Here is a 23,517-nt window from a genome sequence, read left to right as displayed (position 1 = left end):
AAATAAAAACAAGAAAACAAAAACAAACAATACCAAGCCCTCTTATTCTGATTTAGAAACTTTGTTGTTCTTATTTTATATTAGTTTGTAGAGTAAATATTCAAATTTAGTATTTATTTTTTAATCAAAATATTGTGATTTTTATGTCAATTCGAATTTACGAAAAAGTTCTATATCTTTTTGATTTTTGTGCCTTTATTTAATTTTATTTTCTTATTTATTTTTTCGTTAAGTTTAATTTGAGATTATCAAAGAAAGAAAAACAAAAAAACCAAGTAGAAAAGATAACTGTGCTTTTTCATATTAAAACAACAAAACGTTTATTTTCGTAAATAATGGCGGCCTATTTGAATCGTACATTTTCAATGGTCACTGGTAATGGCGGCGACGCCGGCAACTCTTCCAATAATACGCCCCAAACAAACACAAACCACAACAAATCCATGAATTACGATCCGACGGCAATGATGTCCGATAATCGAACAATGCATATCAATGCCGATAAATCCCCATTGCAGGTATTCGTCAGAGCCAAAAAGAAGATCAATGATATCTATGTGGAAATTGAGGAATATGTTGCCGAAACAACGACATTTATCAATGGTAAGTTTGCCAAAAAAATAATTTGAAATGTAATATCCAATCATAAAATATTCCATTATATGTAACAGCAAATATTATGAAAGAATAAAGATAGATATTTATTTTCTGTTAACCGCTTAATGTCTGATAAGCCATTATCATTCATTGACACTAAACGCAGCATTCCTTCAATTAAATGATAGCATGTAAAGCATACTTGTGTAAATTACGACCAAAAGGGCTGAAGAGATTAAAATTACATCAGAGTAAACCAGGACCCTGAAACCTTTAGGTCTATTTAGTTTTTTACAATGACAATTATGTCGTGGTTAACTGGAGTGATTTATGTGAATAATTATGCAAATGATAAAGTCGATATTGAGCGACTCTCCACTCCACGCGGTGTTGATAAGCAGTTAGTAACTTATCTATTTCAAAACCTACTGAATTGGAAGACCTACGTCAGCGAATAATTTGGACTCTGTTTTCGACATATCAAACGTCGATGTTTTTTTAAACTGGCATATGTCTCATCTACGACAGGATTCGATGCGTGGAATACCGGAAAGATAGATGCTAAACAAATCGGCAGATATTACCCCACCTTGAGGTACTCCTACTGTCATCAATGAGAGGATTCGATGCTAGAAATACCAGATGCTCAAAGCTTCATATTGGATATCTGTAGATATTGCTTTTTTCGAAACTCCACTTACAACTGATTATCCAATGCTTCAGAATTGGGCGGAGGGAAGTATTTTCGAAAGTACTTACGGAATCCATCACGTTTGCTGGCATCCTTATCTGGCTACAGTAGCGGGACTACCCTCTGCCTATTATCTAGGCTTCGGGGATATGGAGGAATATGGTTGGATATCTTCAAATTGAGAACATTACTCAGATATTCGACTACAGTTTCTGCCAGTTGTTACGGCATTAAAAAGAGATTTCACAGGGCTCAACGCTATAGATGATAGCCCAAATGTGGAATAAGCGTCTGCATCTGTATTGATATCACGAAATATTCGATATTAATACATATTCGAATTTATCCGAATTAATGGTTGGCGAACTCTATGAAACACAATCAGTTAGTTTTCCAATGCCACAAAAAATGCGTCTTTCAGAGGCGATGAAAATGGACTGTCTTTTGATAGAGGCAATTGTAGGGATCCGAAAACACTCCAATAAGGAGAGTATTGGAGTGTTCTCGGATCCCTACCTTTTGGTAGGAATGTTAAAATGTGTGGATCAAATCCAAGTATCGCGGTTAATCCAAGTATCTCGGCTCATTCGATTTGCTCTGCCATCACGTTGTTGTTGTAGCAGCCCTATTTGCTTTTACACAATGGGCTGAAGTGTCAGACGTTGGCCGAGTAAGACTCGGGTCGTATTGAATCGTAGGGGTCAGAGGGGTCTGTCGTGGAAACGCTGCCATCACGTAATTCCTTTTGCTGTAGTCTCGCAACTTAGCTGAAATGGGACAACTGATTTAAGTGCACCCACTATCTGCATCCCTTACTTCTCTCTGATACAAATCTATTGAAAATTTAGTGTGTCAAATGGAAAAAAACCGCGATACTTGAATTTGCTCTATCCCGGCTCTGACCAAAAGAATCCGTAGCTTATCCGGGATATGTTGCTCCTAAATAGAAAAATGTTCACATATATTATAAATTTTTTCTCATCCAACAATATATTATTTTAAATATCTTCTCATTATTTCCAGCTTTACATGCCGATGCAGAAATTGTGGACAAAGCAGAACGTGAACTTTTTGAAAGTTATGTCCTCAAAGTCGCCGGTATACGTGAAGTTTTGGCTCGTGATCATATGAAAGTGGCCTTTTTCGGTCGTACATCGAATGGTAAAAGTTCGGTGATCAATGCTATGTTGAGGGAGAAGATCCTGCCCAGCGGCATTGGTCATACAACAAATTGTTTCTGTCAGGTGGAGGGCAGTGACAGTTCTGAGGCGTATTTAATGAAAGAGGGTTCAGAGGAAAAACTCAATGTTGTGGTAAGTATTAAAAAAATAATAAAAACCATTTTTGAATTTATAAATTTTATGTTTGATATATTTTTTTCTTCCTTAGAACATCAAACAATTGGCCAATGCATTGTGCCAAGAAAAACTAAGCGAAAGTTCCTTGGTGCGCATTTTCTGGCCACGTGAACGTTGTAATTTGTTGCGTGACGATGTGGTCTTTGTCGATTCTCCAGGTGTTGATGTATCAGCAAATCTCGATGATTGGATTGATAATCATTGTTTGAACGCTGATGTGTTTGTTTTGGTATTGAATGCCGAATCCACTATGACACGTGCCGAAAAACAATTCTTTCACACAGTCTCACAGAAATTATCGAAGCCCAATATATTTATATTGAACAATCGTTGGGATGCATCGGCCAATGAACCAGAAAGTCAGGAATCGGTAGGTATATTTTTTTGCATTCGACCTTTAGAACACACACAAATGTAGTTGATGGCATTTTGGTTTTTCTTTCATATATTTTCGACTTTCCTTTTTTTCGACTATATGTATTTTAATTTTGTAATAATTTAAATAAAACTACAAATCCAACAAAGGAGCTCGACAAGGTAAAGCATAGAAGAATACCTGTTGATGGCTAGCTTTTGAAATGTAGAGCTTTTAAGCTTATTTCTTATGGAAAATTAATTTTGAAATTAAAAAACAAATTCTAACAATTAATTTTGTGGTTTATTTTGATTCGTCTAGGTGAGATCTCAACACACAGAAAGATGTATTGATTTCCTAACAAAAGAATTGAAAGTTACCAATGAAAAGGAGGCAGCTGAACGTGTTTTCTTTGTATCAGCTCGTGAAGCATTGCAGGTAAGATAGGACGCAAAAAAGAAAGTATTTCTGGATATGAAAATTTTATTTATTATTTATTTCTTTGTTTAACAGGCACGCATCGAAGAAGCCAAAGGCAACTCACCCAGCCAAGGCGCTATTGCCGAAGGTTTTCACACACGCTATTTTGAATTTCAAGATTTCGAACGTAAATTCGAAGAATGCATTTCAAAGAGTGCCGTTCAAACGAAATTCGAAAAGCACAGTTCTCGCGGCAAAACATTATCAGGTGATATGCGTTCGATGCTGGATAATATCTATGAACGTATTACAATATTCCGTAATTTGAAATTGGATCAAAAGACGCTGTTGAGCGAACGTATACAAGGCACCGAAACGGAAATGATGAATGTTACCCGAGAAATGAAATTGAAGATTCACAATATGGTCGAAGAGGTCGAACAAAAAGTCTCGAAAGCTCTGAACGAAGAAATATGGCGTTTGGGTGTATTAATCGATGAATTCAATATGCCTTTCCATCCCGAACCATTGGTATTAAATATTTACAAAAAGGAGTTGAACAGTCATGTTGAAGCTGGTTTGGGTTCGAATTTGAGAGCTCGTCTATCTATGGCGTTGGCAACAAATGTTGAAGCGGCACAAAGAGAAATGACAGGTATGTGTGTGTGTTTAAAAATTATCTTTCTTCATAAGGAGAAGAATATAATTTTTGACATCTTCAAAGTAATAACTCCCAGATATAAGACACTCATTCCTTCCTTACGGGAATTTACTATGTCTTTGTTTCTTTGGATTGCTGTATAAGTCTTAATGTTGTTAGAAAAAAGCCGATATGGTAAATGTTAGGCAAGCGAGACATGGACATACACAGCTTTTGACTTCTACCTTCACCCATCAAGAACACGAAAAGCCCAATTACAATTATTTCGTTTGGAAAATTTGTTTGGGACCGTGAAAATACTTAAAATTTGGCTTGACATATGTTAAAACAATGACCAATATTCAAAATTTTCAGCAAATAGGCTTCACCGCCCAAACATCGGTATGCCAAATTACAGCCACTTCGTTTGGTACATTTTAAAATGTTCGAAAATGTTCTGGGAAGAAGTTCTGTATCCACCAACAAACCAAAAGTCAAGTTACTGTCATACTGTCACTACAAATTGGCGGAACTGTATATGGAGCTATCACAAAACTTGATAGACATTTCCCATTAGAAAAAGCAGACATTCTAGGAGTTATAGAAGTATTTTTTTATTTTTGTGAACCAACTCGAACTCATTTTCTTCGTACTATTCTGAACATCCAAAAAATTAACCAACACAATTTTCGTTATATTTTCAGAACGCATGCATGCCTTGGTGCCCAATGAGAATCTATTGCCACAGGCCCAGAAAATTGTTGCACGTTCACAGCCATTCGAAATGCTTTACTCATTAAATTGTCAGAATTTATGTGCCGATTTCCAAGAAGATTTGGAATTTAAATTCTCATGGGGTATTACAGCGATGATACAACGTTTCACCGGTAAAGTGCGAGAGCGTAACAGTAAAAAACAACCAGCCATACTGAATCGTCAAGGCAGCATGGTGGTAAGCATACATTCCGAACATTCTACTCAAATGAATGAAACAAATTGTAATGTGTCTCTTTTATCATTTATCCCGCAGAATCCCATGTCACCCATAACACCAGTCAATGATACACCATTGTGTCTTATACCCACACCGGTTGGTGGCATCAGCCAAGAACAATTGTCGCTGATATCACGTTTTGCATTAACCTCAATTGGATCACAAGGCACAGTGGGTGGCCTTATTGTGGCGGGCATTGTAAGTAGAGAAGTGGCAGTGGAATTCAACAATAATGATGACAGTAATAAATTGTAATTTATTTCATGTTTGTTGACATTTCTAGATGTTGAAAACAATTGGATGGCGCGTGTTAGTGGGTGTTGGTGCTCTTTATGGCTGTATTTATTTGTATGAACGCTTGTCCTGGACAAATTCAGCCAAGGAACGTGCCTTCAAATCCCAATATGTGCGTCATGCCACCAAAAAGTTGAAAATGATTGTTGATCTGACATCAGCAAACTGCAGTCATCAAGTGCAACAGTAAGCGAGTATATTTTGGGTTTTTATTTTTCATTTATATAAACGTTTTTTTTTCTCCCTACAGAGAATTGTCCAGCACATTTGCCCGTTTGTGCCGCACCGTTGATACTGCCACCACCGACATGAATGAAGAACTAAAAACATTGGAAGCCCAACTCAGCGTCTTGGAAGCTAATCAAAAACAATTGAAACTTTTGCGCAACAAAGCAAATTACATTCAAAATGAACTGGAAATATTCGAAACAAATTATATTGCACCCAACTAGCAGCCATGTTGAAGCGTCGCATGTCATGATGTCAACTGGTATAGCCCAAATCTGATCTTAAGAATTATATGATTAAGGAAATTCATTCAAAAAACTCAACACAAGAAAATAAAACAATCAATGAATGTACACATTTCATTAGGATTTTGTAAATTTATATAAATGTGTATGTCACGCGGTGTATAGGCATAAGCATTAGAATGGACAGCAAGGAAAAAAGAAGTCATTGCACGAAAGAAACAATTCACAATGAAATAAAGAGATGATGATGAAAGGAATGATATTGTTGCACATTTATCTCATGAATTTCTCTTTAGAAATACGACTATAAAAAACAAAGGCCATCCAAACTTCTTTACAAATTATTTCCCCCATTGTTAAAGATCTTCCCCCCCAGAAATGTATTTTTTCTAATTGGATTGTTTATTATATGCTCATTTATTTATATCATTGTATTATGTAAAATCTGAAGGCCTACCCCCTCCTTTTTCAATTTGATATACATTAAAAACAAACAGATATGCAAATAATACCAACTTTGGTCTGTGTCCAAAGAACGATCTTGATAACAATAATAATTTCATATTTTTACAAAACGTATATAGTTTATATTTGCGATTGTGTGTAAAAAAGGATTTTTATTTAACTTTAACTTGTTTTGCTTTATTTTGTTTAATTTACAATTATATTTGAGTAAAATAATGTTTGTTGATCTTATTTAAAAAAAGGAAATATGTTGTAACAATAAAAGAAATAACATAACTATAATAGAAATCCAATAAAGTCAGTTTTTTTCATTTCTGATAATTCAAGGGTTCTTTTTTTAGGAAAGGATGACAAGTTTCAAGTTAAAAGGAAACAGTTGGATTGGATGGGCAGAGAAAGTAAGGTAAAACAATGCATATATATATATATTTACAGACTTATTCTGAATATTCGATAGGAAAAAATTTTTCGCTTTCACATTCTCGCCATATTCTGAATGTAATAGGGAGAAACATGTCAAACAGCTGTTTATTGTTTTGATGCAACAATTACAATAGATTACAAATAAAAGGACATTTGTATGATGGCAAAAATCGCACCGATATCAAAGACACAACGAATAATAGGAAGAAATCTGCGATTGAATTAAATTTGCTATGTTGTTTTTACAAAATTGTTAATATTTTTTTTTTTTTTTGGAGTGACAAATCCTCACACAAAATGTCTTTATTTTGTATCAAACTCCAAATTGTATCAAACTCAGCTTAAATATTCCGTATTGCCTTTATACATTCCGTGGCAATTTTTGGTTGAGCATGCATCGTCATTAATGGGATTTCCAATGGCCTTTTATTTGTTGTTTTTGAGTTAGAAATATGCACACAACCGTTTAAAATATTCAAAATCGTCATAGAATAAGTATTGTGTTGATATTTTTCATAAAAATAGTTAATATCTTTCAATTTATTAGCGAAAAATTTCGCACAAAATGCCATAACATTCTCCCACTCCCTGTAATTCAGAATAACAAATTTTGCGCCAAAGCGGATTTTTTTTTCGCTTTCGAAATTGATTCAAAATAAGGGGAAAGTGAAAATGCGTAAAAAATTTGCTGCGAGTTCTGCTTGTGGATAACTTTAAAGGGAAAAGCGAACAAATTCACGGTGAATTGATGTCAAGAATAAGTGAGATTTCTCATTAGTAAATATCCGGGATAAGGAATTTGTTCCATATTCCAGACGTAGGATATTTGAATAGCATACAGTAATAATAGTTTTGTTTTTTATTTATATTTTGATTTATATAAAATTATTTATGACATGAAAAATAAATTGTCATTAAATTCTCCCTCTCCCATTCATCACTACGTTTTCCTGAAAGATATTTAATTCGCCTGCTTCTTAACCTTATGAATAAACCTTGACACTTAGCAAATTTTCTCATTTTCGAAATACGTTTACAACAAGGCGAATATGGGAATACAAAAAAAAAATATCACTGTAAAATGTAGTTTAGTATTAATTCGCCTTCTTGTTAACCTTATGAATAAAGCAAATTTTCTCATTTTCGAAATACGTTTACAATAAGGCGAATAAAACGAGAAAATCCACGTAGAATTGATGTTCAGAATAAATTTGAATCAGTGGTTTTTATGTGATTATTTTAATCAATTAAATCTAATGATAAATGTATGGTTTATATGTGACGCCCTGTGTACTTACATCATTGCATGTCTGTAAACATCCAATAAAACGGCATTCAATTTTTTTTATTACAATATATATATGGTTTATTTATATCTCAGTTGCTCTTTTTTGTTTGTTTTTAATAGTCATCGTTTTATTTATTAATAGTAGCAATTAATAAATTATATTTTTAATGCAACCTTAGACCTTCTTCTTAATCAAATTACTAAATTGAAAAATTATACTTATACATACGAATACAAAGGTGTATGCAGCATGTGTGCTATATATATAATTATATTATTTATATAATATACATATGTAAAATATTGGACCAAAATTCTTTATCATTGATGAATTTTCTTCGTTTTTTTTTTTTTTTTTGGTTTAGAGTTATGATATATTTTGTGAAACAAAGAAAATGAGATATAGAAACAACGAAAACTTAATGGGAAATAAATAAATGAAATCAAATTAAAAACAATGTATGAAGATGTGTACTTTGTTAATGTTTGTGGATTATTTTGGATTTGGTTTGTGCTGAATTATGGTTTGTTTTCTTTTTTTTCAACTGTTTAATTTCTGTGGACGTTTTTATTTATTTTCTACTTTTTAGTGCATATTTATATTCGCTTTTAAGTAAAATGAAGGGGTATTATAATTTTATCAAGAATTCATCAGTTGCAGTGAAAGTCTGAATTTCAAACTAATGGAAGAAATTATGAGTGAGGCTATGACAAGGTTTTTTTCATTAACTGAAGAATAGACAAAGCCCTAAATATAATTCCATTTTAGACACCTTGACAATAGCTACATATATGTATACGACTACAAAATATTACCGATAATAATGGACTATAATGAAGATTCTAAAGAGTAATAAATGCCATGCGCTAGACAATTGTCAAAAGTCCCGAAAACTTTTTGGAACACATTCCTTTTTGAAACACCCCCGACAACTACAATGATGACAGCAAAGATGAATATTATTGTCCAATTTCACTTCTCTCGCCAATTGCTAAGAGAATTCCGGATAACGTAAAATGCACAGTTCTAACACAGCATTTCACGCCATTTACACTAAATGGCGTGTAAATGGCATGACTTCTGCGGAACTATTCAACCTCTACCTTTCTGACATTCCATAACCATCGGACAAAATAGATGATTTAACGATCATGGCACCGGGTCCCATTATTGATGACACATTTGAAAATATATACATCGGCGATCTTGTGAGTTTCTTCCATCTGGAGAATATATAAATAATTGCCACCAAGTCCACAGCCACACTGTTCGCCACTAAGACGAGTAAAATGAAGTGGTCAATGGAGAACAGAGTCGTCGGCTATTAGCGATACGTTGAGAGTGGAAACGCTGAAAAGAAGACTTTGTTGATCTCGAATGTAAGTGATGTAGAAGAATACCGTCCTGAGAATTACAACAGAGTGTACCCTCACTACCCCTGGGGACCATCTTCATGAGGAGACGACCACCGACACAACCAAATGTTATTGATAGAGTACCTGTTTAATTGTTATTTTCGCGAATGTAGGTTATGGACATAATCCAGGGGTACAAGTGTAAACATATAGATCAAGCAGGTCTGAATAGCAGTCATACAGATGCAGACACACAGGTAATATGAATGTCAAGATCAGGATGATACAACCGCCTCAATTCCTGTAGGACACGTTTTGATGGCTCGATACCTAATACATATATTCAATTGGCCAGCTAAGTCCACGCACCTGTCCCCGAATTCTCTAGGGACACAAACCTAACAGGCTGCAACCTACCTAAATTTGTATACATTGTATTTCAGTGGGAAAAACAAAACATATTCCCTAATAGTCGTTCTCAAACACTCAAGCGATGATTGACTTGAGGAGGTCTTCTCATATATAGTCATGGGAAATTTTGCAAATGTTATCCGAAACATAGATTATTTTATCAAGCAGTTACCATTGATAAATTCCGCAAGTAAAAAATATTCCCCAGCTTAGCTTTGTTTCCAGGAATCATGGTAACCATCATATGAACGATAGAGAACTCCCTTACTTAAACCCCTATTCAGCCCATATAATTGGAGTTATATAAATGTTTGTATACTCATCGCGCCTAGACAAACTTTAGCTGCACAAAAACCAACAAGGATACTTTCAACTGCATTAATCGCCTCAATTCGTATTTGTTTGTGTTTTAAATTGTAATGATATTTACAATTTTGATCATATAAATTTTAAAACTTAAAAATACCCAATTTTAGAGAAAATAAAAAAACGATTTTATTTTTCAAATATTTTCTTTTAATTATTTGAAAAAAATTAACTTAATACAGAGACACATATAGTTATTGTGTTTTTTTTTGTAATTACAATAAACTCAAGAGATTTAAAATTAAAAATAAAAATTATAAAAAAATCACAATATTTTAACTAAAAAATATTTTTTCCACATAATTATATTTTTTATGTCAAAAAACATAGAAGAGAAATAATTATATAATATATAGAAATAATAATATTTTTTATGTAAAACATAGAAGAGAATGAAACCTAACCGAAAAAGAAAAAAGTGTTTGGAGTTATAATAGTGAGTTGTAGTAGTAGATAGTATTCGCTCATTGAGAAAGATACAAAGAAATTGAAAGCAATTATCATCAATGAGCAAATAATAAATTTTACATATACATACATTATATAATGATACAAGAAAATATTACAATACAAATAGTGATAATTCTTATTACAGTAAATTAAACATCTTACACAAATGAAATTCTTTTATAATTTTCTTTCACATCTGTCTCACAATGTCTTTTCTTCGAAATTATTTTTTTGTTATTTTGTTAAAAATACATTAAAATATATATTATTTTCGTGTTTCTTTTTGTTTGTTTCTTGGTTAAAAAATTCCACTAAAGAAAGTACAGATTTAAAAGGAAGGAAAATAACAATAACATAGATAATTGGCCAATAAAACAACATTTGTTTTGTTTTCTTGGGAGGAGCAGGACCACATAAACACTGAAGAATGCTATGTATGTCGGAGAGATGTGTTAAAATAAAACCAATAAAACAATAAATGAAAAAAATATTGCAAAACAGTTTGGTGTCAGTAGTTCACGAAAAAGTACAAGAACGATAGAGAAAGTCTAAAATTAAAATTGTTTAATTGTCTACATGTGTATCGTTGCAGCTGTGTAACGAGCTTCTCCACGTCTCCATGACCATTGGCTTGGACGATACTGAAATAAGAAAAGGAAAATGGAAAACATAGATAAACCATAATTGTAGTATTTTAATTAAAAACTATTATGTTTAAAAAATATAAAATAATAAAAAATATTGAATTTACTATTCGTTTTCTTTCCTTTTTTTGCAATTGAAAGAAACACAAATGGAAAAAACATCAATGTGCATAGGGTGGTTGTTCTAACGACATTTATTCTAATTTTAGGAATGAAAATTGACGAATCGAATGATCCTAAAGATTTCTCAAAAGTTTGCGATATATTGTTCTATGTGTGTTATTGGCAGTCTTTTTACCGAACAAGAGGGCACAATCGTGTATATTGATAGTCTGCAAATTTTGAATTAAAATTCCCCACTAGAATAAGTGTAGAAAATAATTTTTATTAAATTCCATTAAATACTCGCCCAGTATTAGAACATCATAGCGAAATTGAAATAATTCGGAGAGATCGCCAGCCATAACTTCAGATAATTGTCGGGTAAAAGAAACGATATTCCGAGACATTATGACTGCTGGGGCCCCCAGATGCCACACTGCCGTTTTAGCAGAGCCAGTTGAATGAGCACTACACGCACACATCAGTCAAACTAAACCAGAACAGAATTTTTTTGTGTGAGCATGAAATCAAATCTCATTTTCACTTGAAGAAACCAAACATAGATTTCGAAAAGGACACTGCCAGTGAATATACAGGTTAATCAGAATGCAATTCCGTGTATCCCAAGATCTTCGGGGCCATATTCGTCTGCTGGGGAATCAAACAGCACTAACCTTGCCTATATGTTTGAAATCTTCGGACATCCGAATATTCTCTATATTCACTATGTTTCCATGGGAAACTACCGATTTTTTTCAGGTCAGTATTCCACGAGCATGTTATACCTACCGGTACATCATAATAGGAACATATTGGTGTCGTGATTCTATAGTAAAAACCCTCGATCTGAGTAATTGTTTCTGTATTGATTTAGCAATTATCTTATTGGCAACGTTGATATGGATTATGGATTATCTGGTTCCTCTATCTCCAAATTCAAAAATTTTGAAACTTGAATGGTTTGCGTATATAGCGAATTCGACGATAGTTGAGTCGGCTGAGCTGGGCAGTTGAAGAGGTGCAACGTGTCGTGTGGTCCTAGTCCACATAAAGGACACGTGTTAGGTATCGATCCGTCAATTCTTGCCCAATATGAATTGTGCAGGTTACACCATCCTCATCTTAAATGAATAAGACTACTCGTGTTTGTCGGGGCAGCTGCTTCTCGTCTGCTGCGATGAATGGGGGTGGTCTCCGATTATGGTATTCACTCTATAGTGCTCTATTGCCTGAGCGGCTGCATCTGTGTGAATACCATTTAGACCTGCTTGATAGGCTTCTTGGAGCTCTCTCTCTCTAGATCATGAATCGACAACATACAAATGTGTCGATGGACGGGTAAGATCTTCCTCTCCTCATGAAGATGGTCCACAGGAGTCATGAGGAGACACCCTGTTGCAGTTCTCAGGGCAGCATTCTGGCAGGTCTGGATATTCTTCCGCTGCGTATCACTTACAATCGCAAACCACACTGGCGTCGCATAGCTTACCATTGACCGTCATGTTGCTTTATAACACGGTTTCTTTGTCAGCGTATCAAGATCTGCCGGCTATCGACTTAAGGACCTTGTTCCTACTTCTCAGCTTATCGCATAATGCAGTGGCATGCGCAGTCGACTTGAAAAGGCTGTCGAGCGTTACCCCCAGGATATTGGGGTAGTTAGTGGTCGGAATTAGTTCTCCATCGACTATTATGTTCAGCGAGAGCTTCATTTCAGCCCTTCATGCTGTGAACGGAATATTTTCGTATTCCTCATATGGAAGAAATTTAAGAGATCAGCTATGAATGTAACAACATTCGATATTGTTTAAATTTCTTTTGTTATTGTAAAAACAATAAAACAAACAAATGAAATTGTTGTAAAATAGACAATATCGAATGTTGTTAAAACGTTACAGAATACAGGGGCAGGTATGAATGTAACCTCTCACATATGCCATCAATAATGGGACCCGACGCTATGATCGTACAATGATCGGCATACATTACGATCTCTATACCGTGCGGTGGTGCTGGAATATCAGAAAGGTAAAGGCTAAAAAGGGCCAGAGATATGGCGCCTCTTTGGAGAACTCCCTGTTTCCTTTGTTTCCCCTGTTTCTACAGGGTTTAGACTTTCTGTTTGTAAATTCCACATACGACTGGTGTCCACACATACAGTTGATTATGCAATATTTCAAGAACGATGGGAGATTTGTCTTCTCTATATCTCCGAATAGTTTGGTATGGTCAAGTGCCACCATAACTGTTCGATTGCACGGCCTTTTCTGGTTAAGTTCCCTGCTAATATGTGTGCAAATGGCGTCTAATGCTGTTGAGGGTAGTGCAGATTAGCCTAATAAAAAAAACTTTGGTCAGAACCCGGAGGTACTTGGCACTAAAAAATTCATTAGTTTTATCTCCAATCTCATATAAACAGTGGATTTTGGATTTAACATTCCCAGTACTTCCGGGTTTACACAGTCAGTTTTGGAATGACAACTTTGTTATCGATTTATCGATTATGCTGTCAACCAAGACAAATGTGGATAGAGCTGCCGGTAAGTACCAATGCCAACAGTCAAAAGACCCAGAAGACACTGTAATTATAATACATGTGAGTGTAATGGTTATCAATTCCGGCTGATGTGGGTTTGTGGTAGACTTATTATCATATCTTTAGCGGTAGCTTAACGACTTAGCAATGGATAACATTTCTGAGTATTTCAGCCATACTCATTCTCGTTCCTATTCTCGAAATACCATGAATTGATCTGTAACTACTACATCTATGTGTAGCTTCATCTGAATCATAGAAAATATCACTTCCGAAAAGTTCGTGCAAATTTAATCCAATGAAACAAAAAGTACGATGACGATGTAAATATCAAATATATAGTAGAAGGCCTAATAACGGGCCCTAAATAGATGCAAATGGTAATATAATAAAATCAACGACTACAAGCTTTGGAGGATCAAGGAGGATCAGCAACGATTGATTTTGTCGCACAATATTGCATATAATTTTTATTTTTAGTATGAACTAATAGTATTGAAGACAATAGGATAACTTATTCTTATGTACATTTATATTTGAACATTTACTCATAAGATTTTTCAAAATTTAACTGTTTGTTATATCAAAAGCAATGTTTTTATTTTCGGTTACATGAACCAGTCTATGAGAAAGTAAAATTAGTACATAGGAATAAGAATAGAAGGCTTGAACAAATTTACATGCATTAGTTTGATTTAACTCAGAATGAACAGGTGATCTAACAGCTAAAGTGTGAACATGAAGTGCTATATAAAACAAAATGACAATATCAATATTTTGTGTTAATAGTGAGAGTAGAACAAATGAATTTCAACGAATTCGATGAATGTTAATGATAATACAACAGATAAATTTAAAATGTGACGAATATTGAACATCAGTCTAAAGTTTCTAAAGTTTTACAAACCTGACGATATTTGGACTGCATGTAATAAAATACACAAATACAATAGTTAGTAATTAATGGTATTTAAAGATACCCCCAGAAAAGGCTTAAAACAACAAAAACACATCACCTTGTTTTGCAGAATAATTACTCACCTGTATAAGTAATTGTCCACTTTTCGTATGTGGATTCCGATAGGCATACAACACCCACAATACAATACAAGACACCAGGCAAATTGGTATAAATAGACCCAATGTTAGGCTCATTTTTTGTGAGGGCTCTGCTTCTTCGGCCATGGATTTCATTTGTGTTCCAGCCAAGGGTTTCATTTGTGTACCATTGTATTGATATTCCGTATTGCCACTATCCACGGGAGCTGTTGTTGTTGACGAGTCTAAACCAGAAGGATTATATGGTTTAAATGGATGTGTTGTAACATCATTGTGATTTGTATTGGTGTTACCATCTGTATTAGTAGTGTTGCTACCAGCAGCGGGGCAAGTAGATGCCGTAATAATTTGGAAACGTTCACAGGCTGAAGTTAAACGAGAAATTCAATAAGATTTTAAAATTGTTAAACAAAAAAATAATACTATAGCCTTTTTAAATACTTACAATGTGTTTTCCATTCTTGTCTCTTACGATCGGTACCAGTTGAGCATCTGTTGGCGGTAGGACACCAGAAGCACTGTAAAACATTATTTGTATTATTTAAATTTCAAATATTCGTCGAATGTTTGCAACTTACGGTGAAATCGGTGTTGTGATTCAAACAAGATGCACAATCGGTATATTGCAAACATGTTGGCAAGGCGGTGAAATAAATAATGGTGGCATTTGTAATCTGGGTATTACCAAAGCTAACACGGTGATATTCATAAATTGTCTTTCTACGAGCATCTGGAATTTCAAATATTTCATTAGGGGTTATTGTAAAAACATAAATCTCTAAATATAACTTACTGCCAACATCTTGATCCATAATATAAGCATCTGAGAGTCCAACCTTTACAGGATGTTTGTCATCTTGTATGGCATTAATGAAAATTGGCACTTTGAAGTAAGTGAAGACAATATCACCGTTTTTGTGTAGCGTAGCACTGAACGTGAATTTACCAACATCTTGTTTGTCCTGAAGAGAAACATTTTCCCAGATGACAGTAAACGAAAAACCTACAAAGGAAAATTAAACGAGAAGGGATTGAGGATATGAACAAAATAGTAGCACATGACATTGAGGTCGTTGCGAAGGCGCCACTTTCAAAGAATATTTATGTGAAAACGTGGGGGTCCTGGCAAGAAAGTATAAGTATATAAAGGACATGTGAAATACAAGTATTATTAAGTTATATCTGAATCCCCAAAAGAGTTGCTGTATATTCTAGAATATAGCTATTTATTTGCAGTTTCTGAGGCATGAAACATCTAAAAAACTCTTAAACTTTACGGATGAAACCTATGGTCACGTCGGTACGGATCAGATAGAACTGCAATTTCTTTCTTACAGAGACATTTAAAAATTAACAACATGTTTTCGGAGGATACTTCCAGCTCTCAGAACCTGAAAGTCAATAGATCCATCTACGATCTTGCAAATTTTGATTGCATCTGTGTAGAAACAGCTATCATAGTGTTTCATAATTGCCTTGACCTCCGGGCGCTGACTGTCCACACTCGGTATAACGAATACTCTGCTCAGCGAATTCAGGATTATTTGTATAAATTGTTTATTAGAAAGGCATTGAAATGCAAATTACTTTTTATGTTTTTTTTTTTAAATAAAATTGCAACTTTAAAATTTCCTGACACTTTTTAGACGTTATTTTAAATACAATAGATCCTCTAAATATCTTGCTTTGCAATTAGTTGTTTTCAAAATATTTCCCTGTCTTCTTACCTGTGTCGTTTATACGAACAAATGAATCTTCCGAAAGACTTGTATCGAAATTTGCCATCAATGGTGCAATATATTGTGTAGCAGCCAACCATGAATGTACATAATCGCCGGTATAGATGAAACCACCAGTGGCAACGGTAACATTTCTCACGGGATGACCATAGAAGGGGAAATCAAAACTCAATAATACAGTCTAAAGAATAATAAAAAAACGAAAATTTGAATATTAAATAAAACATGAAAATACTCAAAAATTAATTATAATTCATTACCATAGCGCGGCGATGAGATTGTGATAACATCAAATTGGGTGTGATATTTTTAATTTCATTCCAATATTTATCGGCCTTATCTTTGTCGGTATATGTTGTGCTATTGTAATATTGATGATGATCCTTAAAGAAAAATTAAATAAATAAAATGAATAAGATGTTTTGATATTTAATATAGATATATAGTTAGTTTAATATCAAAGTGAGGAAATTTCTATAAGGCTATGGGAGTCATAGAATATAATTGCTTGTAATTGTTCTAAATCAGCATAACATTTCTACTTCTTAAATTCGATCTTGATTTGAAAACCCCCTCTAATATTCGTACACAATTCATACAATGAAGCTTTTTGCTTTTGCATTTATTATGATTTGTATATCTGCGGTTTACAGTTTCTCATTTAAACACTCTATCATCATGGGGTGAGTTGAATACAATTGTTATCAATGCGGTTTTTAACCATGACATTGCGGTAATTGATGAACATCATATTGTTTATATACATTTTATATGTATATAAAAAACAACTGCATAAATAACAACATCTTCATGATTTATAATAAATTCATTTGAAATGCCGCCTGTTAACAAGTTATGTAGCAGAAAAAACTTCCTAGTTTATACGTCATTTAATAATTTAACAGCTGGTTCACACTGAGTAATTTCCCATAGATGTTATGATGTTTCAATAAATGAACATTTCACATAAGAACTAGGTTATGCAATTGTATGAAGAACAAATAATCATTGTCATTCATGGATAATAGCTTTATGAGGATATAAATGTCTCTCAGTCTGGGAAATAATTTCAAATAAACATATAAATAAATGAAACAAATATTCTATGAACGTCTTTCCGGCTAATAGAGAATCCTGGGCGGATGATTATCTCCTTTATTAAATGTTCTGTCAATTTATACAGGAGGAAAGCACAGGCGCAAGAGTTTTCTGTGATGAACTATCTATCAAAAATTCATAAAACTAAACAATCATTGTAGCGTTTTTCTTACCGAAACTGTAGCAATCGTGCAGGCAGCAGAATTAGTCAAAGAGAAATAATTTAGTGACTTAGGACCGGTGACTATTACAACGTCAAGCGGCCTGAAATAGCTGACGAACTTTCTCGGTATTGATCGGTATCCCAGTTGATACAACTGTTGATGTCCAATTTATCGCAGCAAAATACATCAAATATTTGGTAGATACAAGACAATCAACATTTACAGCTTCGTAAAAAAAATGATGGCTTAGTTATTAAACCAAACCTTAATCCTCTCATCCCCTCCTTCATTATGTTGGGTTCCAGTATACAGTAACATAGACGGTAATGAGATGCCGATGAGCTTACTCTAACTATTTGCTACTTTATTGGCAAAATACGAATGAGCTACTGTGGGGTAGTCGGCAACAGATGGTCAACGGAACCTGGATGCAGGGTTTCCAAAAACCGTCTGGCCTGAATTCTTTCGCCGTGGAATTTCTTCGTTGCTGTCTGATAGTAAGGGGGAGATAAAAATCATTGGGGATCATAATAGGTGTCTGCATGATTAGATATCTCATTTCCAAAGGTGACATTAACGGAGTGAATTATTGCCGTCTATGTGAGGGTAAGGAAGAGCTGGAAACAATTGAATATTTACCAGCAGAAGACACCGACAGTTTAATAAATATGAAATTGATAATCTAGTAGTCTTCTCCGGAATAGATCCCAAGCTGTTCCTTAGCTTAGTTACAACTTTGACATTGTTACAACTTATACACTGTTTTTAAAATTCGGGGCAGCTCTTGGAGTGTTTGAGAGAACAGAACATATCGAGTGACGTATCGAGCTGCAGCGACTACGTTGTGAGAATGAATGAGGATACCCAGCTCAAAAATCATATAAAAGCGAGCAAACTGATGGTTCACGCAGAAGAGAAAGGTCAGAAAAGAACATTTCAGAACATCGTCTTTCAAATTGGAAGAGCTGCGCAAAAGACCGGCTTTTGGAACAAACGTTCTATCACAAGCCAGCTAAGTAAGTAAAAAAGTTCTGTCGCGTTTTATGACAGAACTAGTCACTCCTCAATACGAGAAAAGCATCGCACTCCAGTCAATAGAGTCGTCAGGTATGGTACAGAAGGATGTCGACTTTTCGACAGGAGAGGCAATATAGTCAAGAGTTGACGCTCCAGCTGGCGAATCCGGTACTCAAAAGTATCAAGTGCAAGGAGGTACCCGGACAAGAAGGCATATCGGATGAACAACAGTGTTTATTGTCTGGTAGAGATTAACAGCTGTTTGCCAGTATTCTACCAAACAATCCCGTTTTTACTTACTGAGATAGTTCCTATAGTATTCATTAAAATCCAGAATCGAATTCATCGTTTGGAACCGTTCTGGAAATTTCTTCTAATTAACCTCATTTTTCTTTCTTAGATTTCGTTTTATTCAAACAATTAACCTCTTTCGTTCATTTTCATGTGGGACTACTATCAAACTAAAAATCAATAAATTCCTTCCATTGCCATAGGAAAATAAATAACCTTTACAAATCACAATTTCCGAACATTACCTCCTCTTTTTCAAAAAATCAACTTACCGAAGTTGTATTCAAAGTACGATTTGTCTTCTTCAATGTTTCCATAGTGTCTTCTTCCGGAATATCGATGGAGTCAATTAGTTTTTCCAAATCACTTTCTTCTGTACTATTTGTTGATCCAGTTACGGCACCAGTTGCTGCAGCAATTGTTCCGGCAACAGTGGCTGCGACACCAGTTGCGGCTACTTTGGTAGCTGACAACACCTTTTTAGGTAATGGATTTGCATTCTTTTTGGCTTCGTCAGATGATGATGCTGCTTGTCCATCGGCACTTTTTGTAATATCCGTTTGAAGTGTTGTTGCCGCTGTTGTTGAGGCTATTTTATCTGTCATATCCTTACGTTGACCGGTTCCATTAACACCCAATAAAGGTCGACTACTCGGAGGCACAACAACGGATGAGGTGGAGGCGGCTGCTGCTGTGTCTGTGGTCGACACATTGACATTTGGTTGTTGTACAGCAGCACTACTTGAGTTTGTGGTTTGAACACTTTGGTATTGATTTTTAATATCTACAATGGGTTTTTTGTCATCTGCAAAGAGGGGAGAAGAAAAGGTGAAAACAATTAGAAATTAAATAAAATATATTTAAAATTTAAGTTTTTTTAAATAAAGAAAGAGTGGGCATTTTTTAATTCCGTTTGCAACATCTCAAAATATTATTGTTTATGGTTATTATAAAAGACTATGTCAATTTAGTCGTGTCCATCTGTATGTTGGAATGACGGTATGGATCGCAATATTTTTGACATTTTTAAGGTCTTAAGGTCGCATTTGAAAAAACTCTGTTATTTGGCATTCCATGATTGCAAATCATTTGAAATATAGGTAGAAGTCGTATTATTTATGAGAGCTTTGCCCATATAACAGTACCTACAAATTCTCGGTATTCTTAAGGTCTTTAATTGAGAATTACGTCAAAGCCCCCATATAGAGATCCCGCCCATGTTATGTATTTTCATGATCTTAGGCGTATATTTTCCAAACGAAGTGACAGTAATTTGGCATACCAGATTTATTGCGGGTGCAAAACTTCTTTGAAAAAAAACACACACACAAACAAAATTCAATTCAATTCAAAATTCGTGAATAGTCTGTTTCGATAAATGCTGAATATCATAGCCGAATTTTCAACGAGTGTCTGCATTTGGGTTTTTTTCCTCAGAGGGTTTAAAAAGTAGGGTTCGGCTCGGTCATTAATTTGTTTTTCATTTTCTCAGAGGAGAAGTTAAAAAAAGGGGAGTTAAAAAAAATATTTCTGTGATAACAGCAAATTAACATTTGTTAAATTTTAGAATGTTCTTAAACGATGGTGAGTAATTTACTTACGGCAATTCAGTTTCGACTAAAAATAAGAAATTACTGAATTTCGAACTTAATATCACCCGCGCTATAGAGATACGATTGAAGAATGTATATCCTTCAATTAAAAATATATTTGGAAATTCTATATAAATATTTTGAAGAACATGTGTAATCGGCCTAAAGGATTGATTATTTGATTAGCATAATGTCTATAATGAGATATTCCAAATCAAAGCCTGTATAAGTGTCCATTTATAGCTTTATTGTGACACAACATTATGTCCTGTCTCCCACCAAAGGCCATGTTGTGTAGGCGGTGTTTTTCTCAGTTTTCCATAATCTGTGCAAATTTTTTTCGTATTTTACTACAACGCAATTAATTTTGATGCGTTAAATATAATCAAACAGCTGTGCCCCGGGGGCATATTAAGGTCAGTGCGTGTTTATTTCCATTAAAAATGTATTTTTGAAAATTATACACGAACGAACGTTGTTGTGGCGTCGTCGCTGTCGTCTTCAACCTCTTGGCTTCATTTTCTACACTTTACACTTAAATAAACTATACCGGGTGGGGGCCAGGCGGCAACTGCCACCTGGTAACGCCGCGAATAGCAACAATAAAAATGGTGGCGACATAACAACCACGACGACGATGACCTTTTTGTAACGGTAACAGTGTGGCAAAAATACGAAAACGAAACACGGAATAATAAAAAAAATCGATTTTTCTAATATGATTATATTTGGAATGGACTGACTGGCCTACTACTACTACCACCACCACCACAACAAATATTACCTACATTGAGTTGAACTTCCTATTACACACAATGATGTAATTATAAAAGTACATTCACTGCTGCCGCATTGTCGATATTAACAAATCTTTTCATAGTCTTCTCTTGTCGAAGGGACTGTGGCCTCCCAAAATAATGACCATTCTTGGAAATCTAAGTGAAATGTGTTTGAGTGTGGTGTACTCTCTTTTGTCCATGCTCAATTGTGTTGTACACATAAATTAACTCAACTGTTATAATAGGATTATGTTTTGCAAACACACACACACGTTATTATCATTTACAATAAACATATTTACAGAGGAATAAAGGAAATAAAAGATTTGAATTTAAGAAGAAGAAACAAAAAAACTTATTTAATAGTATTTACAGGAAGTATTAGGGAGAACAATGTTACATTTAATTCCATAAATTAGGTGAACTATTGCAAAAAAAAGTATTTTAGTTCTCGTATTCATTCTCTGCTAGAATATTTATGATTTAGTAAATCAAATATTATTTAACATGTATATGAAGATCAAAGATAATAATATTTATATTTAAAATATAACTGTTCCTAAGTAACGAACTGTATACTATAATAAAAAATTATTTAATTTCTGAAATAATTTTCTTGACCGCATACGCAATACGTTATGACAACAATCATACGCACTCATTAACGATTTTGCAAAATATCCTAAAAACTATATTTTATTTTTATATGAAAAAAATCTGAATGCATTTGTCCGTGAATAGCAAACATGTTTACGAGGTCTGTTTAATAGAAATCGAAAATATCTCACGGAATATATTTTATATCAATATATGAATATTATTTGAAAATGAGTCCTTGTGATTCTAAAACCCCACCCCTTCCCAGGCACATTAACACATCGCGCATTTGCTGTCAGACAGGCATAACTCAAAAAACGTGATTTTCGAGTTAATGATGCTCGATTGTTCGCTATAATTGACCTCATGTTTTGTTAAAAATTCATATGAATATCTCTTTTTTTAGTTATACCTCTTTTGCAGCAAATGAAAACTCGCATTTTCTGTTGTTTTTTTACATCTCTTGCAGCAAATGATCGTTGTGTACATGAATGCGTATGATTGTCGTCAACATGTATACGCTTTTAATGATTAATATTTCAATTAACAGGAGTATAAAAATGAAAGCGGCTTTCAAACAAGAATCGAACAATTTTTATATTTATAAAATTTAGATACTTGGGAACTATTTAATCCCTGAACTATTTAATCCCGAACAATTTTTATATTTATAAAATTTAGATATTTGGGAACTATTTAATCCCTGAATAGAATAGTTAACATAACGGAAGTATTATTGAGAACAATATTACATTTAAGGCAATAAATTAGGTGAACATTGGGAAATAAAGTATTTTATTTCCCTCATATAGTAAACAAACAAAATATTAATTGAGAATCATTTGAAAATTCGAGGTAAGGAATTCAAAATGGGAAAAGGTATTTATTTATTTAATTTATTGAGTCAATGGAATTCAGTATCCTTACAGACTAATATAATATAATATACCTAGTTGTTAAAATTAACTATTATTCTATATTCAAAGAAATATTTCATACAAAATTGATTTAAAAAAATTTTTTAGACATACTAAAATCATTGCAAACCGTAATTCGTGCCGTGAAATGAAATATTAAAAATATTCAATACGCGTAAGCTCCTCGGTGGGACAAACATGGGTACTAACGATAATATATCTGGAGAATCAATTTTAGTATTAAGTGAAATATAAAACAACTTTGCAATCCCTGTAATAAACACCTAGATTTATAAGAGGGCGTGTCAGGAGTGAATTTTGTAGAGCAAACTGTGTAAAACGTCTTTGAATCCTTTCTACACGACATATATGGGAGTTGCAGTAGGGATCCCAAATGATTG

The 23,517-nt window shown here is 34.0% G+C and overlaps 2 protein-coding genes across 4 annotated transcripts; one reads left to right on the top strand and one right to left on the bottom strand.

Annotated features, from left to right (window-relative positions):
- The first annotated feature begins 286 nt into the window (after window positions 1-286).
- Window positions 287-5,808, top strand: LOC133337711 (transmembrane GTPase Marf). 3 transcript variants are annotated; one of them, XM_061545917.1, is made up of 10 exons: window positions 287-603; window positions 2,312-2,601; window positions 2,678-3,016; window positions 3,175-3,183; window positions 3,323-3,439; window positions 3,515-4,076; window positions 4,766-5,013; window positions 5,092-5,253; window positions 5,339-5,535; window positions 5,600-5,808. In XM_061545917.1, exons 1-10 carry the CDS (start codon window positions 336-338, stop codon window positions 5,799-5,801), a joined length of 2,394 nt encoding a protein of 797 aa, XP_061401901.1. In that variant the 5' UTR covers window positions 287-335; the 3' UTR covers window positions 5,802-5,808. The 3 variants fall into 3 exon arrangements, with proteins under 3 accessions (XP_061401901.1, XP_061401900.1, XP_061401902.1); XM_061545916.1 differs by having other exon boundaries at window positions 3,172-3,183; XM_061545918.1 differs by lacking the exon at window positions 3,175-3,183.
- A 5,319-nt stretch (window positions 5,809-11,127) lies between these two features.
- On the bottom strand, window positions 11,128-20,036 carry LOC133337710 (plexin domain-containing protein 1; the record flags this gene model as incomplete). Its single annotated transcript, XM_061545915.1, has 10 exons — window positions 11,128-11,222; window positions 14,771-14,785; window positions 14,905-15,146; window positions 15,216-15,287; window positions 15,368-15,440; window positions 15,501-15,652; window positions 15,716-15,925; window positions 16,650-16,842; window positions 16,922-17,044; window positions 19,504-20,036. Coding segments are annotated over 10 exons (1,682 nt in total), but the record flags the coding sequence as incomplete, so codon positions are not given.
- Between the last annotated feature and the right edge of the window lie 3,481 nt (window positions 20,037-23,517).

Source organism: Musca vetustissima, unplaced genomic scaffold (assembly GCF_032173495.1).
Source record: "Musca vetustissima isolate MV318-11 ecotype Yass unplaced genomic scaffold, APGP_CSIRO_Mvet_v1 utg121467, whole genome shotgun sequence".
NCBI classification, from domain to species: Eukaryota; Metazoa; Arthropoda; class Insecta; order Diptera; family Muscidae; genus Musca; species Musca vetustissima.
Note: the sequence above shows the minus strand (reverse complement) of the source record. Positions and strands in the feature narration are given on the sequence as shown.

Coding starts and splice junctions, on each gene's coding strand:
- LOC133337711 (XM_061545916.1), top strand. CDS start 336: ATGGCGGCCTATTTGAATCGTACATTTTCAATGGTCACTGGTAATGGC. Junction 3,440..3,514: donor CAGCTCGTGAAGCATTGCAG/GTAAGATAGGAC, acceptor TTTGTTTAACAG/GCACGCATCGAAGAAGCCAA. Junction 5,536..5,599: donor TGCAGTCATCAAGTGCAACA/GTAAGCGAGTAT, acceptor TTCTCCCTACAG/AGAATTGTCCAGCACATTTG.